This window comes from Euphorbia lathyris, chromosome 10 (assembly GCF_963576675.1).
Source record: "Euphorbia lathyris chromosome 10, ddEupLath1.1, whole genome shotgun sequence".
NCBI lineage: Eukaryota > Viridiplantae > Streptophyta > Magnoliopsida > Malpighiales > Euphorbiaceae > Euphorbia > Euphorbia lathyris.
Genome location: NC_088919.1, coordinates 23,623,393 through 23,642,335, shown reverse-complemented (window position 1 = coordinate 23,642,335; position 18,943 = coordinate 23,623,393). Strand labels below are relative to the sequence as shown.

At 31.4% G+C, this 18,943-nt stretch overlaps 1 protein-coding gene across 1 annotated transcript; it reads left to right on the top strand.

The window, feature by feature from the left end:
* Positions 1-4,633: 4,633 nt before the first annotated feature.
* On the top strand, positions 4,634-16,525 carry LOC136208256 (protein VAC14 homolog). The gene is made up of 20 exons (XM_065999056.1): positions 4,634-5,171; positions 5,282-5,395; positions 5,545-5,610; positions 10,798-10,887; positions 10,978-11,097; positions 11,207-11,235; positions 11,324-11,466; positions 11,568-11,662; positions 11,862-11,948; positions 12,124-12,231; positions 12,333-12,424; positions 12,612-12,693; positions 13,138-13,203; positions 14,017-14,132; positions 14,235-14,355; positions 14,486-14,647; positions 14,750-14,878; positions 15,153-15,221; positions 15,626-15,928; positions 16,117-16,525. Exons 1-20 carry the CDS (start codon positions 5,082-5,084, stop codon positions 16,231-16,233), a joined length of 2,199 nt encoding a protein of 732 aa, XP_065855128.1. The 5' UTR covers positions 4,634-5,081; the 3' UTR covers positions 16,234-16,525.
* Positions 16,526-18,943: the final 2,418 nt, after the last annotated feature.

The following is an 18,943-nucleotide window of genomic DNA, read 5'->3' as shown; positions in this document are numbered from 1 at the left end:
GGTAAGGGTACCCGCGGGTACCCGCGAATTTAATGGGACGGGTATGAGATGCAAAAACTATACCCGTTAGGATAATGGGACGAGTACGGGTAATAAAAAAATAAAAGGGTAAGGGTTTGGGATTGACATTACCCGCGGGTACCCTACCCGTTGCCATCCCTACTAAAATTAAGTAAACTCAACCGAACTGAATTCTACTGAAACTGAAATAATAATATAATCCTTTAAAAATAGCAATAATTAAAATAAAAAGCTTATAAAAATAATAATGATTATTATTATAATAATAATAAATTAGAATAAATAATTATAACTATAATAAGTAATGATAAATTACCGAACTGAACTGAAATTACTGATATTGAAATTAAGTGACAAAGAACATGGGCTAATTATTGAATCTCTAAGTAATTTTAGGATATTTGTTTGTTTATTGAATTTTATGTTTTTTTCTCTTATATTTTTATAATATTTTATATATTTTTTTAATTAAAAGTTTGGAGGTCGATCTAAAAGAACCAAATCATTCTAACTAGGTTAGCACAGTTTAAATCAGATGAAACTGAGATAATATTTTATATTTAATCATATTTTGTTATAAAAAATTATACTATCAAAATTATATAAATTCTGAAACATCGCGAGGGGTAATGTCCTAGTGGACAAGGAAAAAAGAAAAATATAATAACAGATAAATATTTAAATTTATTTTATTATAATAATAAAATAATAATTAAAATTAAAATAATTTGCGTAAATTATGAGAATTTAATATGTCAATTTTAGTAGTATTATTTTATGTTATATATAAAATTTATAGAATTAAAGGTCAATAGGGAATTGAATAGTGAATTCTATCTATATTATATATAATAGCGGAAGCAGAGAGAAATAAGGAGAAATGTTTTAGAGATCTTTTTGATGAGTTGTCAACGTAGTAAAAAATCAAAATTTAAAAGATTTAATTAATTAAAAATAACATATTAATATTTATAATATATATATTAAATAATCTTTTTGATGAGCTGTCAACGTAGTAAAAAATCAAAATTTAAAAGATTTAATTAATTAAAAATAACATATTAATATTTATAATATATATATTAAACAATTACTAGAAATAAGGAGAAATGTTTTAGAGATCTTTTTGATGAGTTGTCAACGTAGTAAAAAAACAAAATTTAAAAGATTTAATTAATTAAAAATAACATATTTATATTTATAATATATATTAAACAATTACTAGCTCATTAATTAAAATAATAAAAGAAGGTAAGAGTTATAGGAAGATGAAAAAACACAAAGCAAAGGAAATCCAAAAGTCATAAATAAACTTATATATAAAGCATGATAGATAATATTTCATCATTATATTCATTGGTCATCGAAAACCAAAGTCTTATAATAGCGGAAGCAGAGAGAAATAAGGAGAAATGTTTTAGAGATTTTTTTTATTAGTTGTCAACGTAGTAAAAAATCAAAATTTAAAAGATTTAGTTAATTAAAAATAACATATTTATATTTATAATATATATATTAAACAATTACTAGCTCATTAATTAAAATAATAAAAGAAGGTAAGAGTTACAGGAAAATGAAAAAACACAAAGCAAAGGAAATCCAAAAGTCACAAATAAACTTATATATAAAGCATGATAGATAATAGTTCACCATTATATTCATTGGTCATCGAAAACCAAAGTCTTATAACTTTGTTCTTATATTCAGATCTATTTAGGAGCGATTTCTATTGATAAACTATTTAATAGCGTTTTCTTCAAGAATTTGGAGAATTCAGACTCGCATATCTCCAATTGAAGAAATCTGATAGAAATAGAAGATGCATGAACAACTAAAATCGAAAAACGTAAATGTGTACAAAATTACAAGAAATCATTATGTTTCTAAAGGTAATTATTCAAATTTTTCATATATTATTGTAGTTATTTTGTTTTTAATAATATTGTGTTATTGTTTTATTTTATAAAACAATAGTTGTTAGAGTTTCATCTTTCAGATCCATTTCTGCTGTTACCCGAATTCAGACTTTCATATCTTCAATTGAAGAAATCTGATACAAATAGAATATGCATGGACAACTAAAATCGGGAAACGCAAATGTATATAAAATTACAAGAAATCATTATGTTTCTGAAGGTAATTATTCGATTTTTTCATATATTGTCGTTATTTTGTTCTTAATAATATTGTGTTGCTTTATTTTATAAAACAATAGTTGTTATAGTTTTATCTTTCAGATCCATTCTTGATGTTATCCAGGTTTTATACCTCTCGCTAACTTATCCATGTTTTATTTTTTATTTGTCTTTTTTTTTCAAACTAATATATCTAATTGAAGAAATCTGATAGAAATAGAAGATGTAGGGACGACTAAAATCGGAAAATACAAAGGTGTCAAAAATTACAAGAAATCCTTATGTTTCTAAAGGTAATTATTTGATTATTTTCATATGTTGCAATTATTTTGTTCTCAATTATTTTGTTGCCTTATTTTTATTAAATAATTTTTTTTTTTTTTGGTAAGAAATTTTTATTAAATAATAATTGTTATAGTTTCATCTTTCAGAGATGAAATTCCATTTCTGCCGTTATTTAGGTTCCATACCTCTCGCTACCTTATCCATGTCTTCTTTTTTATTTGTCTTTTTTTTTCCCAAAATGACTAAAATAAAGATTTGTACATTTGCATTCTTTTTTAGTATATATTTCTAGGTGTAATCGTTTCGATTGTTAACTCTAACTAAAATTTAGATTTTCGGCTTTATATGAACTCAATTGTTATGTTTAATTGAAGTTAGATTAATTTTTCAAATTCAGAACCCGATGAAATCCACTAATTTTTCTAGTTTGAGTTTTATCTAACTGATATGGATTGCATTTTTTTTATACATTTTGGTATGAGTAGATATAAAGTTTCACACAATAGTTTTTCATTAAAGTTGGAAACATATTGAAGAAAATGTTAAAGAAGTATTGAAATAATATACTTATAATGAAGTTTATTTCAATTATAAATTATGTTATATTATTATTATTATTATTATTATCATCATCAAGAAGTTTTTTTTCCCAATTCTCTATACAAAGAGATTGTAAGCGTCTAATACACTTGATAACGTATTTATTCTTGAAGGTAAATAAAAATAAATTTTGATGCACAAAATCCTAAAAATGTACATTAATTATGGGTTATTGAGATAATTGATTTTGCAACATTGGCTTATATAGTTTTTAACTATTATATTGTAGTTTGTATAAAATTATCAGTATTTCAAGAGTTTTTAACAGGTGAAAATGAAACATGATCACAGGATAAGTTGTAAGAAAATATTAATTAAAAAACATTATTATTTCAATCTCTTCAGATTCTCAAATGTTGAGCATAATGATTCTAATTAATAGAATTAATTTAACATATTAATTATAAAACATTTTTTTGTATTGAGTGATTACATTTGCGATTTAATTCTATTTAACTAAAATTAATTTATGGACTTAATACTTCATTAAGAAAAAATAAAATTTTTAATTAATGGGCAAAAAATATTTCCACTCTCCTCTTTATACGCCTTTATCTTGACATTATCTCTTATTTTCGAAAAAAACGAGAGGAAGATAATTATCTCCTAATTAACTTTTTTGTCCCTTCATTTTTATTTTATATTCTTTTGTTTGTTTCATGTTCTTACTTACGAAATTCAAGAACATATAATTATTAGAAAATATTAATAAAGTCAAAGAAGTGATATCTGTGAGCATGAGTGATATTCTATACAGTGAAAAGTGAAAAATAAATTGATTGAATGTCTTGATGAGAAATTACGATATGAAAATAGCAGAAATCATCATATTAAGCTGATTTAATTGGATATATTGGGTTATTGTATTCTAATGAATAATTAAATTCGAATACTTGGTGATCATGAAATTCCATGAAGCAAAAATGATTATCATGAAAATGAATTTGTGATCAATTCTTATGAATTTTATTTTATTTATATGTAATTGAAGTTTTTTAAGGCAAAGACAACGGCTAAATATGTATATGTAACATATTGAATTGATAAAGTTTAATCATGTGCAATATTATTAGAAAAGTATTGATTCTAATAGTTTATAGCATACTATATTGATGTTGCTTCCATTTTATCATAAATTGTAATTCTTTTATATTGTAAATATAATATTTAATTTTAGTTGTAGTTTAATTCAATTTTTAGTTTTTTTTATTGTATTCTAATATATTTTTTTAATTAACCTCCTATTTTATTATTATTGTTCTACAGAATTTCAGTTATAAAAAAATGAAAATGTATTAAAATTACTAAAATGTACAAATCATTGAATTTTACAAAAATAAATAAATCATTCGTCTTTAATTAATTTGAATTAATATATTAATTTCAAATATATATAATATATAAAAATATATAAAAAATCATTGCACGGTTTTCGACTAGATTAAAAGTAAACTCTTCAAAAAAAAAAAAAAAAAAATTAAATGTAAAAATAAAACAATAATATTAATAAAAAGTCATTGTCTAAATGGGTAGACTAGATAATGTAAAATGTAATTATCCAGATAAGAAAGTGGGCATTTAGTGATTTCAGAAAATCCCAACCTCTGTTACCATCTCCGTGATTAAGCTCTCTTTCTCTCTCTAAAACTCTGTTTCAACTTTGAAGAAAAAAAACTCATTTCGCGAAGACCAATCCATATATAAACGAAGAGGAAAAAGGGAAAAAAAAAAGATCAACACGCCAACACATTTTCCATTCAAACGAAGAATTACATAAATAAAGGAAATTATTGAATTTTTTTTAACCCTGAGAAATAGAATTAGGTCAGCTCACATTCTTACCACTTCTGTTTTGCCCCTCAGATCTGATTTCCCTCTCCATGATTTTCTTCTTCCGATCTCTCACTATAGCCAGACGTTTAAACAATGTTTAGATTCGAACAGGAGAAGATCAGGAAACGAATTTGATTTTTTTGTTTCCTTTCTTCGACTTGATATCTCTACTTGGGCGCTAACTTGTGAGGGTTTTCGTTTATTGCTATGGCCGACGCGCTCTCCGTGATTCCGGCCTCTGTTCTTCGTAATCTCTCCGATAAGCTTTATGAGAAACGCAAGAATGCTGCTCTTGAGGTTTTTTTTTCTTTCTCTTTTTTTAGAATTTCGCTTCTAGGGTTTTTAGATGGTTTTATTTTTCCTTTTGCTCTTTTATTTTATATTGTCTCCGTTTGTGCATGTTGTAGGTTGAAGGCATAGTTAAGCAACTGGCGACTTCCGGGGATCATGATAAGATATCTGCTGTGATTAATTTGTTGACGACGGAGTTCACCTATTCTCCTCAAGCTAACCACCGTAAGGTTTGTAACTGTTGATTGATCGTCCCATAATTGGAATTTGCCATAGTTGGTATTTTGTAGTTAGTAAATTCTGGTTGCTTATTTTATTTATTTTTATTATTATTATTATTTTCTTTTTGTTTCAACTGTATGCCATTTTTATGTTGCAGGGTGGTTTGATAGGACTAGCTGCTGCAACTGTAGGGTTGACTTCAGAAGCAGCCCAACATCTTGAGGTAATTGCTGTAAAATTAGGCTGCACTCTTATCCAGGACGCACATATACTTAAAACTTAAATATTAGTTGATTGACTATCTGAGTACTGGAAATTCTGTAGTTTCATTCCATCAGTTCTGCATGTTGCTCTGTTTCTGGCTTTTACATGAATGAATGCTATGGGATTTTGAAGTTAACTTCTCGGAAATTAAGCTTTTCTTTTAACAGGGTTTTTTTTTCGTTCTTTTGCCATTTGGTAGTTTGAACTACAGTTTAGCATTTAATTTGTCTTATGAGCATTTTTTCTTCTTTTGAAAGTAGTTCTATTTTAGAATAAACTAGTAAAGTAGGTTTTAGCTGAAGATTAGGAATATACACTGTTAAGGAAAATAAATAAATATGTAGGGCATAAAATTGGTTGTGCAAGTATAATTAGTTCTGTAGGTCAGAAAAAGGAATATTTTTATCAAACAAGGAAAACATCCATAAGCACTTTCTAAAGAAAAGATGGTATGAAACTAAACTTAGTGGATATAGTTAATATTTTCAACACTAGAAGCACTGTTGTCAAAATTGTATGACATTGAATCGTACGAGTCGAGTCAATTCAGTTCTATTTCGAGCGAGATCTATTGGCAGAATCGAAATTGACTATGAATCGGGTGAATCGTCCAAATCGGTCGAGTCATCCGAGTTCACCGATTCTGGAAAAAAGTGAAAAAAAAATCTAAAATAAAGTATAATTAGTTCTGTAGCTCAGATAAAGGAATATTTGTATCAAACAAGGGAAACATCCATAAGCACTTTCTAAAGAAAAGATGGTATGAAACTAAACACGTGGATATAGTTAATATTTTCAACACTAAAAGCACTGTTGTCAAAATTGTACGACATAGAATCGTACGAGTCGAGTCAATCTTCGAGCGAGATCTATAGGCAGAATCGAAATTGACTATGAATCGGGTGAATCGTCCAAATCGGTCGAGTCATCCGAGTCCACCGATTCTGGAAAAAAGTGAAAAAAAAAATCTAAAATAAAGTATAATTAGTTCTGTAGGTCAGAAAAAGGAATATTTGTATCAAACAAGGAAAACATCCATAAGCACTTTCTAAAGAAGAGATGGTATGAAACTAAACTAAGTGGATATAGTTAATATTTTCAACACTAAAAGCACTGTTGTCAAAATTGTACGACATATCATACGAGTCGAGTCAATTCAGCTCTATTTCGAGTGAGATCTATAGGCAGAATCGAAAATGACTGAATCGGTGGTGAATTGTCCAAATCGGTCGAGTCATCCGAGTCCACCGATTCTGGAAAAAAGTGAAAAAAAATCTAAAATAATTACTGCAGACATTTATTTAGGAATATTAGAATTCTAATGAAGGGAGAGAAATTTATGGGATACTACAATAAAAAGAACCAATCTGACTTATCTAAAGAATAAAAAATTAAAATTATCATAATTAGTTAAGAAAGCAAAGCAGATTACTTTTAAATTTCCAATTTCAACGTGACTCCATACTCACAATCAATAATAGTTCTAGCCTTGTTCTTTCCATCGCGGTGCATCAGACAGAAACAAATATAATTCAATATTGTTCATCCGAAAAAAATCAACACCAACTCAAACTTCCATCATTATCAACTATTCAAAAGCCAATAAACAACAGAAACTCAAACTCTCCACTAAGTTCCACTTCCACGAATTGGGTTGCGGAAAGATCACCAAGTCTCTAGATATTTTTTTTATAATATTATGAATTTGAACTGAATCTTACAATTTGATCGATTCACGAGTCACAATTTACAAAATGAGGATTTCGATTCACGAGTACTAAGATCATAAAAGTTGAAATTTATATTCTGTCAATTTTGGCAGTATAGTATGTGCTCCTAAACTGTATTAGCATGGATAATCTAAACTAAGGTTTGGACAAGGATGATTTTAGATAGAATGTAAATAAGCAACTATTGTTATCCAATCAATCCAGTTTCCAATTTACTTGGGAAAGTAAATTCTGCATATTGAAAAATGTTTTATTTGTGCGATACAGTTCGCCGACAAAAAGAGCATCAAGGGTTTACAGAAAACCATTGCAAAAATATTTCACATGTGTGCTAAAAGAGAGCTCATTGTGCTGATAGGGAATCATGCTTTGTTATGATTTGTACTTTAGTTGTTGCTAATAAAGTAGCGAAAGTAAATTATGGATCTGCTTTTTTAGATTATTGTGATTAGAGTCTCTTGAACAGTATAATGACAGTTTTCTCGAACTTCTTTTTTTCTTTGGAAAATTTTGTAAATTTTTTGTCTTCTTGTCTCTTCATTTCTTAGAAGAATCGCTTCAAAGGATTTTCATATAGAAAGAATCTATCTGCTCATCTCTTCTTCGAAGAGTATATTAATGGTTGTTTTTATTGAGATTCTGTTATCTTTGTCTCTTAAGCACTGTTATTGGAATCTTACAATTCACGATTTGAGTCGATTCAGCTCTATTTTGAGCCAGATCTATGGGGCGAATCTAAATTATCACTGATTCCAGATTGTTATTTAGGAGAAGACTATAACTCTAATTAAGGAAGGAGATAAATTAGTGGAAAAAGAAATTTAAAGAATAAGAAATAAGATTATTATTTTATAATTAATTAACAAATCAAAACATATTAACATGATTAATGCAAGTCCCATCCCATCCCATTTAGAAAATGTCTTTACTTTGTTGTGGTGCAACAACTGTTAATCAGAACCAAATTATCTTCATCAATGTTCATAAAAAACCTCAACAATAGAAACTACTAAAACCACTCTAGACTCATAGTTGATAATATTTTAAGTTCAACATGGTGTGTCTATATATATATATGTGTGTGTGTTTTAATATTATGAATTTGAATCGAATCTTACCATCGATGCGATTCACGAGTCACGATTCATAAAATGAGGATTTCGATTCATGAGTTGAAACTCGATTTGACAACTATGCTCTTAAGCAATTTTGAAGCTTAATAACTGGTATAGCAACTGTTTGAAACCTCTCGAGGTTCCATGATGCACTATTAACCACCTGGATATGCTGTCCAGTGTCGCAGTGTATTCATGATTGATTATCTGTTCTGGTGTCTGGAGTGATTTACTGATGCTTAATCACAATTTCATCATATTGCAATTATTTGCGCGGCATTTAAACCAGGCAGCGTGTGCTGTAAAACATCGATTCAATACAATGTTAATACTTGATTGGTTATGAAAAGACTAAAAATACTCTCTCCTGTTCTCTTGGAGGCTCTAAAAGATTTAAGTTACCCATAAATAGTAGACAAAAAACTTGTTGCTTGAAATCTCTCTCATATTTGCACATATATGGAATAAAGTAACGTTTACACTGTGTCTTAATCTGATTATATTCCAGCTTTTCATTTAACAACCCAACGCAAGAGGGGGTTTATGCATATTTGTAGCGTGTTCTGTTTGGCTGACTTCATTGTATTATCTGTAGTGATACATCTTTGCAACAATACTTTATGTTTTCTATATTTTCTATTTTATCTGTGGTCTTTAGTTTTTACATTATTCATGGTAAGGCATGAGTCTTCAGTTCAAATTGGTCCTGATAAGGGGCTTTGGCCTTTCGTCATAGAACTTATCAATTCATGCTATTTGGACTAGCATACTCTATTTATCCTTGTCCTCATTTGTAATACCATAATTGCTATAGCCATGTCTTTTTGGATCTTTCTTATCCAGTATTTGCATTTGTTCAAACCAAGTAGAGATGATTAGTTTGTATCATCCTCAGGCCTTAACTTACTGTTTGCATTAATTAGTTGTTGAAAAAGATTTTCCTCATCATCAAATGAGATTGTAATTTCATGTTTATTATCAACCTTCAACATAATCTCTTCTGTTCTAATTAATTGGACTTCGCTAGAGGCACACAATGCATGTGTTTGAGTTCAATCAAAATGGTTAGCCAGCTCCTTTGGGTAGCCTGACATGATATAAGTTCTAAGCATGTTAAACTTGGACGGAATGGAACATTGTCTTATTTAGATGATCTGCCAAATAAATCTGATAGTAGCAGAGTCCTGTTTCTTGGCCGGAAACTACTAGAGCCAATTGGAAAGGCTGGCAAACAAAACCAGTCAGGGTGCTACATCTAGAATGGTTAAGTTCAAATAATTATTTAATCGTGTTAGATGGAAAGACGAAGAGCAACTAAGGTGGTTTGGCCATGTAAGACGCAGAGCGCTTGATGCGCCGGTTAGGAGGACTGAAGAGTGGCAAAGGGATGTAGTGGTGAGGGGTAGGGGAAGACCTAAGCAAATTTGGAGGAGGGTGATCGAGAGTGATATGAGTTTATTGGGGATTGAGGAAAATATGGTAGTGGATAGGACAAAGTGGAGGGAGAGAATTTGTGTCGCTGACACGACTTGATTTCACGGTTTTATATGATGGTTCATGTTAGCCGACCCCGAATCATTTCGGGACTAAGGCTTTGTTGTTGTTGTTGTTGTTAGATGGAAAGAACCAAATGTAAGTTACTTTGTTTAAGAATGAAAATAGGGTGAAACAGTAAAAATATACCTTAGATGATTTTATTTATTCATTAGAAGTAGACCTGTCCATGAGCCCGCCGAAGCCCGCATCTCATGGGTTGGGTTTGGGATTTGTCTCAAAAGCCCGAGGCCGAGCCAGCTCAGCCTGCCCTTATATTATATACATTTTATATATGTTTTTACTACCTTTATTTGATTTTTATTACTTTGTTAAATATTTTTTTGTTATATAAAATTATATCTGTTGAGCTTTATTGAATTAATTAACTAAATTTTTAATTTGTTGCACTTTTATTGTTCATATTTATAGTTCAATTTTGATTTTATTTAGTTTTTTAATATAAATATATATTAGTTGGGTGGGTTGGGCTGTGCTTGGGAATCAATTTTCTTACATTGGCCCAGTCTGATGTAAATATAACACGGGCTGGGCTGGGCTGAGCATGGACAAGGTTAGTGTAAAACCCGATCCGGCCCTGCCCAGCCCATGGAAAGGTCTAAATTTAGAAGCGATCATGTTTTATTCAGTTGCTGAAAGGTTTTTCATCCATCTTTATAGATTTTGCTTTTATTATCTGCTTAGTATCTGTTGACATTTTTCAATTGTTTTGATTTTCTCATCTGTGGTTTGGGTGCTTCTTCCCAGCAAATTGTGCCTCCTGTGCTTAATTCTTTTTCTGACCAAGACAGCAGAGTTCGTTATTATGCTTGTGAAGCCCTTTATAATATTGCAAAGGTGAAAGTGGAATCAACTATTTTGTATCCGATTTTTTTTCTCTCTCTCGAGATATACACATGCTTTAATGCGTTTATTATTAATGTGCAGGTGGTGAGAGGAGATTTTATTGTGTTCTTCAACCAAATTTTTGATGCTTTGTGTAAGCTTTCGGCAGACTCAGATGCCAATGTACAAAGTGCAGCTCATCTCTTAGATCGGCTTGTAAAGGTGCATAAATGTTCCCATTTGCAATTATCTGCTAATTATCTATATTTTTTGGATGGGGGATCCTATTAAATCTGGAAATAACTTCTCATGTTTCTCTGCAATGAAGCAGGACATTGTCACCGAGAGTGATCAATTCAGGTATAATTGTATTGATCCAGATTAGTTGGGGTAGTTATTAAGTGCTTTCTTATGTGTTTTTTAATGTTTAAGCTTTTATTTCTGTCAGCATTGAAGAGTTCATACCACTATTAAGAGAACGTATGAATGTCCTAAACCCCTATGTGCGCCAGTTTTTGGTTGGGTGGATTACTGTGTTGGACAGTGTTCCAGATATAGATATGCTGGGATTTCTTCCTGATTTTCTTGATGGTAAATTTCATTCATTATCAAATCTGATATTTTCTTCTAAGTGCATTTTTTATTTCCTGCTTAATACATGTGAATTTTACAATTTTATGTGCGAATCTCAGGTTTGTTCAATATGTTGAGTGATTCTAGTCATGAAATAAGACAACAAGCTGATTCTGCACTTTCAGAATTTCTCCAAGAGATAAAAAATTCCCCAGTAAGATTTCTGTTAATATTAGATCAAAGCTTTTTGCTCCTGGCTTCCTGTCCTAGTGAACTCTCTTGTTTTTGTGTGTGTGCGTACCTTTATTGACTTCTTTAGAAATTGCAGGATTTGATATCAAGCAATTTTGACATAAAAACAAAATCTTTTGTTCATTTGTAATTTTCTGACTCGAGCAGTGCTACTGTTGAAGTCTGTAGATTATGGTCGTATGGCTGAGATACTGGTGCAAAGAGCAGCTTCTCCAGATGAATTTACTCGGCTCACAGCTATTACATGGGTAAGTGGATTGTAAAATACATGTACACATGCTTTTGAATTTCCTGCCAATTTTTTTTTTAATATTTTTTGTTATATATATTGGGTTAACCAAAAGTTCTTTAGTCAAAATAGTTTTGTTACTATTATTGTTTCATTCTAATTATTTAAGTTTTTTGTACCTCTTAATTGTGCAGATAAATGAATTTGTAAAACTTGGTGGGGACCAACTTGTTCCTTACTATGCTGATATCTTAGGAGCCATTCTGCCGTGTATATCGGACAAAGAAGAGAAAATCAGAGTGGTAAGCGTTCATGATCCAGACTTCTGGAAATAAAATAATCACGACTTTTCTCAAGCATGTTATATTGAGTTTTTTTTTCTTTTTCTTTTTTGGCTCATTAGGTTGCTCGGGAAACTAATGAAGAACTTCGTGCAATCAAGGCTGATCCTGCTGAAGGATTTGGTGTTGGAGCAATACTTTCCATTGCAAGGAGGTGCAAATTTTACAACCCGTGATTAGAAGTGGAAAAACTATTATAAAAAGTTGTTATTGTAGTGCCGTTTGACTAAATACTTTTGCTTAGAAGAGCTATAGCAGAAATGCTGACAATCTAGTCATGTTTTCTCTAAGCTGATTAATGTGTAAATTGATCTCATATTGTTGACTTTTTGTCTGTTCAGTCAATTATCTAGTGAGTGGGATGCTACTCGGATTGAAGCATTGCACTGGATATCTACCCTTTTAAACCGGCATCGTGCCGAGGTAACGAATTAAACACCACATGTACATTTCTAAACATCTAGTTTTTGTTTGCTCTCTAAATATATGAATTGAAAATCAAAGTCAAGTTGGTTTTCAATGTTTAGAGGGATCAAATGATGGAGTATTCTGACTTATTGTACTCAATGGACTAGACCTTATTTGTTTGCATCTTCTGGTGCTCTTTACGCAGAGGCTAACATGATGTTAGCTGAGCTTAAATTCATGGATATACTACTGCATAGCATACAATTACATAGAGTATGGAGGATGAGAGGTTTTTTTTCTATCTAGTGAGGTGCTCCATCAGGAAAGAAGATGCATACTTTGTATTCGTATTGGATGGCTTTGGGCTTATGTTATATCTTTGTTGAAATTTTTCTTGGATTAGTTTATTTTTGTCTTCGGCATGGATTGTGTTTCATTTGTATTTTTCATGTGAAACAGGTCTTGTGTTTTCTGAATGATGTATTTGATACACTACTGAAAGCACTTTCAGACCCTTCAGATGAGGTAATTTTTTTTAAAATGTTGATTGCATATTTTCATTATCTATTAGTTTTTCTTTTCCTGATAACTTTCATCAGTTTGTTTGTTCATTATTTGTGGGACAGTTAGCTTCGTTAGTCTCTCAATTGGAATCTTGTTGTTTATTTGTACCCTCTTTTTGGGAAAATCAGTTATACTTACCCCTGAAATTTCCATCGTGACTTGTCTAGCTGTTGATGGGAGAACTGATTGAAAATCCAAAGACTGGGGAATGTATTTCTGATTTTTACTTGGAACTTTTTTTTTTTTTTTTTTTTTTCCGCATCTGTTTTAAAATGCAAGATACAAGTATCAGAAATGCATAATTGGGTGGCAAAAGATGCAACACATTAAACCATGAAATAGGAAACTTACATAGACTATCCACATGGCATTGTGCATGTCTATGTTGCTGTAAGATCATTTAGCACATCAATTCTTACTGATTGTTAGGCAAAAAATATTCTTGCATTTGTGTCATCTGTTGATTTGGGTCGAGTGGTAGTTCAAAACTCCTATCAATTGGAAAAAAAAAGTTGGATCCTTGCAATTTGGAGTGAATTTCTTCAGTTTTGTTGTTTTCTCATGACATCATTTGCTTCTAATTGCATTTTAGTACATCGAATCATATTTTTGTTCACCAAACATAACATCAGCAATTGTAGACATTAATCTTGTGGAGTCAGCATATGATTATCTGTCCCTTGCATTTGTAAGTTATGCCTTCTTGTGATAGTAAAAGTAAATCTTACTATTTTTCTTATACATGTCATGGTTTCTTTTTGCAAATCTTCCCAGGTGGTACTTCTTGTTCTTGAGGTTCATGCATGCATAGCAAAAGATCCTCTACATTTCCGTCAACTTGTTGTTTTTTTAGTACATAATTTCCGCATTGATCATTCTCTCTTGGAGAAGTAAGTTTCTCTCTTATCTTTGACTTCTACTTTATTTTTTTTCATCCTTGCAATTGAATAAGTCTGCAGGCTTACTAATAACTCTTTTGCTTTCTTATATAGGCGTGGTGCTTTGATAATTCGAAGACTGTGTGTACTTTTAGATGCTGAAAGGGTCTACAGGGAACTCTCCACAATCCTAGAGGGTGAAGCAGACCTAGACTTTGCGTCTATTATGGTTCAGGTTTGGTCATTTTCAGAATTTACATTTCTTCACAAGTTTTCATACATCAAGCTGCATCTGTAATATAATTGGATCATTGTATCATAGATTTTTTTCCCTCTTATTAATTTCATTTGCTTGTGTTCTTCAGGCTTTGAATTTGATCTTACTTACGTCTTCTGAATTAGCTGAGCTTCGAGATCTTTTGAAGCAGTCACTTGTGAATCCTGCTGGTAAAGACTTGTTCATTTCATTGTATGCTTCATGGTGTCATTCACCTATGGCAATTATAAGCCTCTGCCTATTAGCACAGGTAAGAAAATAATTCAACAGTCAAACCCTTGTTCCTTTATTCTTCTTATCGCAAACATTTTAGAGGCTGATTTTATTGCTCCCCTATTCATTGGTTATTCAGACATACCAGCATGCAAGTGCTGTGATTCAGTCTCTGTCAGAGGAAGATATCAATGTCAAATTCCTAGTCCAGCTAGACAAATTGATTCGCTTGCTGGAAACTCCAATCTTCGCTTACCTTAGATTACAGGTGCATATCAGTACCTTAGTTGGATTTCTTATAACTTCGTACTGTTTAAATTGTCGGGTGTAATCATGATTTATCTGAGTTGGATTTTTTTTTCCTTTTGGGTTTGATGTAGGTTGTATTGTATATACTTACCATCATATTGCATAAATGACCTGTATTTGACTAATACTTGTTATTAAAACTTGTCTTGAATTGTAGTTGCTAGTAGTTAATTTTTCTTGAATTTGTGTGCTATTCAGTGTAAATGTTTCATAAAATTTGATGGTGTTTGCAGCTTCTTGAACCAGGAAGATATACATGGTTGTTAAAAGCCTTGAATGGTCTGTTGATGTTACTTCCGCAGGTATAGTTTACATCATGTTAATTGCTTTCAGAATATCATTGTTACTGTAATGAGCTAAAGCTGGTTTTTCTATACACCTAATGCATGAACTGATGCGGTCACGTTTATGCGTGAATGAGTGGTTGGGCACGATGCACTTCGGTTATATGTTTTTTTTGTGTACTTGCTTTGTCATTATCCATTTTCTCATGATTCTTGTTATGAAGAAAGTAGAAAAAGAATGACCTCAGAATTTCTTCGAGCAATGAGCAAATATATAAATACTGTAAATAAATAAAATTCTGCAAAGAGTCGGTATTTTGGAGTTCTGATTTTATGCTTCTACTATGTTGCATCAGTAATTCCCGGTTTTGGATATTAATTCATGGCTTAATTTGTGGTTTTGATTTGATTCATGGATGCAGCAAAGTTCTGCTTTTAAGATCTTAAGAACTCGTTTAAAAACAGTCCCTACATATTCCTTCAATGGTGATCAAATTAAGAGAACATCCTCTGGGAACCCCTATTCTCAAATTTTGCATCACATTCCAAGTGCATCACAAATTTCTGAGGATGGTGATATAAACCAGGATATTGGGAATTCTGGTTCTCATAATGGAATGAATTTTGCTGCAAGACTGCAACAGTTTGAACAAATGCAGCGCCAGCATCGGATGCATGCAAAGGCACAGGCACAGTCTCGCAACAGTACCGCCTCTTTATCTAAGGTTTGAGGAATTTGATTATGGCATTCTTGTGATTGTTTACATGATTTGATAACTATTCTAGAAATTATGCTTGATATCCGATGAAATTGGATATGCTTTTTTAATGTGGGGGAAAGAGAAAAAGTGTAAATCTGGTACTTTATTTACTTATTTTGGTTTTCTGAATGGGGAATGTGGCTGCTGGGCAGTTATGCGTACAGGATGTACAGAGAGCAGAAGAACAGCGGCGACAAGGTTCAGTGACAGAGATGAATAGACCTCCTTCAAGATCATCTAGGAGAGGGCCTGGGCAGTTACAACTTTGAATACACATAATAAAATACAAGGGGATCATCTGGTCTGGTATAACTTGTAAAATTGTATATCTGTAGTTTGTTCTGTTAAAATTGTTGGGAGTAGTAAAGTAATTGGGTTTTGGAACTACAGATTGTAAACAGAGTGTGCCCATGTGGTTATGTTATTTTTTATTGAAAACCATATGGGCAAGAGCAAAATATTTTAGAATTTGTTTTGGTCTTGTCCACTGCTGTTATCGTAGAAATAAGGAATCAGCTAATTCATGTACACATGTATTTATGCAAAACGTTGATTCAATTATTTGCAGTCCCTTCATTCAATCAATCAATCATCCCGATTTTCTTTTAAACAGAAGTGTACTGTTTTTTTGATGTGACAGTAAAACTTAATTGTCCATGTGACAAATTGTTAGTTATTAGTGGCAGAGGTCCACATGTTGTTTTGTTGCTTGGCTCCACCAATTCCTTTTTCCTCGGTCTTAGACCATCTCTAGTGGTGGTCACTTGGTTGTTACTAAATGGGTTAAGTAACAACCAACCACTAGAGAGTCTGTTACTTCGATGTTGCTAAGTGAGGTTTGTTACCTCTGTTAGTAATAGTAATAATGAACAGTGCTATCTTCCCTAAAATCCAAAAATTCAACAATTTGGAGTCCACGCCTGCGCAAAAGAGTGCTGGACACCAAATCTGGCGAGTCATGCGCAGGACATGGCCTCAAAAAAGTTGTTTTCTACTTGGTTAAAATGCTGTTTTATACCTGGTTAATTACAATTTTGGTCCCTCTTATTAATTAATAATTTTTTTTGTCCCATAATATTTTTAAAAACTACTTACTTTACATTGTTACTAAGTGCTTTTTAAGTCACAATGGTTGCTCTTACATGGCTTCAACAAATTGCTGATTTCAATTATTATATCTGCCAACCTAATTGATGCCATTCTTTTCTTAATGGCATAAAGCCTAATTCAGCCCTTGAACTATATACCCAAAATCAATTAGGTCCCTATTCTCCTAAAATCAGCAAATCAATCCCTATATTTACTAAAACCATCAATTGAACACCTATTAACAGAATTGAGCTAACCCGCCGATTTTCTTCCGTCAAGACACATGCTGCAAAGAAGAGGTGGCCCAAAATGGAGGTATTATTATGGGTTTTTGCTTGAAGCTAATATGAAGTATTTTTCTTTTAAATAATTTCATTGTCCATTAATTAATGAGCTAATTATTATCTCTTTAGTTACCCCCTTATCATGGCTGACATTTGATTTCCTAGTTTCTTAAGGATAGGAATTCAGAAACTTATGAACGAAAAATTTCTTCTTTTCCTCGTAACCAGGTGAATTGGACTTTGGTTTTTCTTACCGTCAGCTTAAGCGTGTGTTAAATCTTTGCTTCTTTCTATCTATAAAACCAATCCAAACCTTGAAAGTCGTTGAAGGAAGCGTGCGTCGAGGCCTTGCTGGCTCGATCTCCTCCACATCCATCTCTTGAGCTTCTTTTACAGAAGAAAATACTAAGGGCAACGAAACATTCAATACCAGAGACGGAACAGAACCCAAAAGCTACTCAACTACAGGTGTTCAATTTAACGGAAGAAAATATGTCGTTTAACTCAATTCTGTAAACAGGTGTCCAATTGGTGGTTTTAGTAAAGTATAGGGACTGATTTGCTGATTTTAGGAGAATAAGGGCTAAATTGATTTTGGGTGTATAGTTCAAGGGCTGAATTGGACGTTATGCCTTTCTTAATAGTATATGATAAATATTTAATTGGAAGGACAAATGCAGCATTCGAGGATGGTTTATATACTTATTATCCAAAATTTTGTAAAAGAAAATGCGTGTATATATAAAATAAATTTTGAAGGGAATTAGACATTCAAATAGGTAGGGCCTAATGCACTTGGTAGAATATAGTTGTGTGGTGTTAGTTGAATTTTTTTTTAAATACACTGAAACCTCTGTAAATTAATACTTGATAAATTAATAAACTCTTTAAAATAATAATTTCTACTGGTCCCGATTTGGACCAGTTCAAAAAATGATCAATTTTAATAAATTAATAAGATAATAATTTTCTGAAACAACCCTTTATAAATACATGGTATTATTACCTCTATAAATTAATAATTTCTCAAATAAATATGCGAAATATATATAGATATATATACTTAGGATAATTTAGCAAAATATGAATCTATAATATTTTGTTTCTTCTTGAAATTTAAATCTAGTTGAATTTCATCTCTAACCATTCTCAGTGATTTAAAAGTTCCGATGTATCCTTGTCAAATTGTAACAAAAAAATTATAAAGAGTGGATGATGCTATAATTGCTTCTTTTCTTGTGACTGGTTTCAAAGGTACTGAATTATCATCAGCTTCATCCTCAATTGAATTTTGCATAACGCTCGACACAATTTCTTCTAAACTTTGGACTTGTAAGCATTCATTGTTTTCACCTGAAAAATCCAATATTTGATTGACATCGATTGGATTGCCGCAACCAAGCTGACCAATCATTCCCTCAAGTTCATAAATGTCTTCAGTGGTTGCTTCCTCTAAATTCGTTGTGACGGATTCATGAGAAACCTATTTCATTCCGTTACCTATGTGCAAACCAAATGCACTCTAAGTTGTAAATATTCTAATTTGTTAAGTACCCAAGAGTTAAAAATAAACTCGATTGCAGTGCTCTAAAAAAATACAAAACAA

Bases quoted from the DNA above. Each gene is read 5' to 3' on its own strand.
- LOC136208256 (XM_065999056.1), top strand. From the start codon at position 5,082: ATGGCCGACGCGCTCTCCGTGATTCCGGCCTCTGTTCTTCGTAATCTC. The intron at 12,425-12,611 runs GTGCAAATTTTA...TTGTCTGTTCAG, and splicing joins ATACTTTCCATTGCAAGGAG to TCAATTATCTAGTGAGTGGG. The intron at 13,204-14,016 runs GTAATTTTTTTT...AAATCTTCCCAG, and splicing joins TTTCAGACCCTTCAGATGAG to GTGGTACTTCTTGTTCTTGA.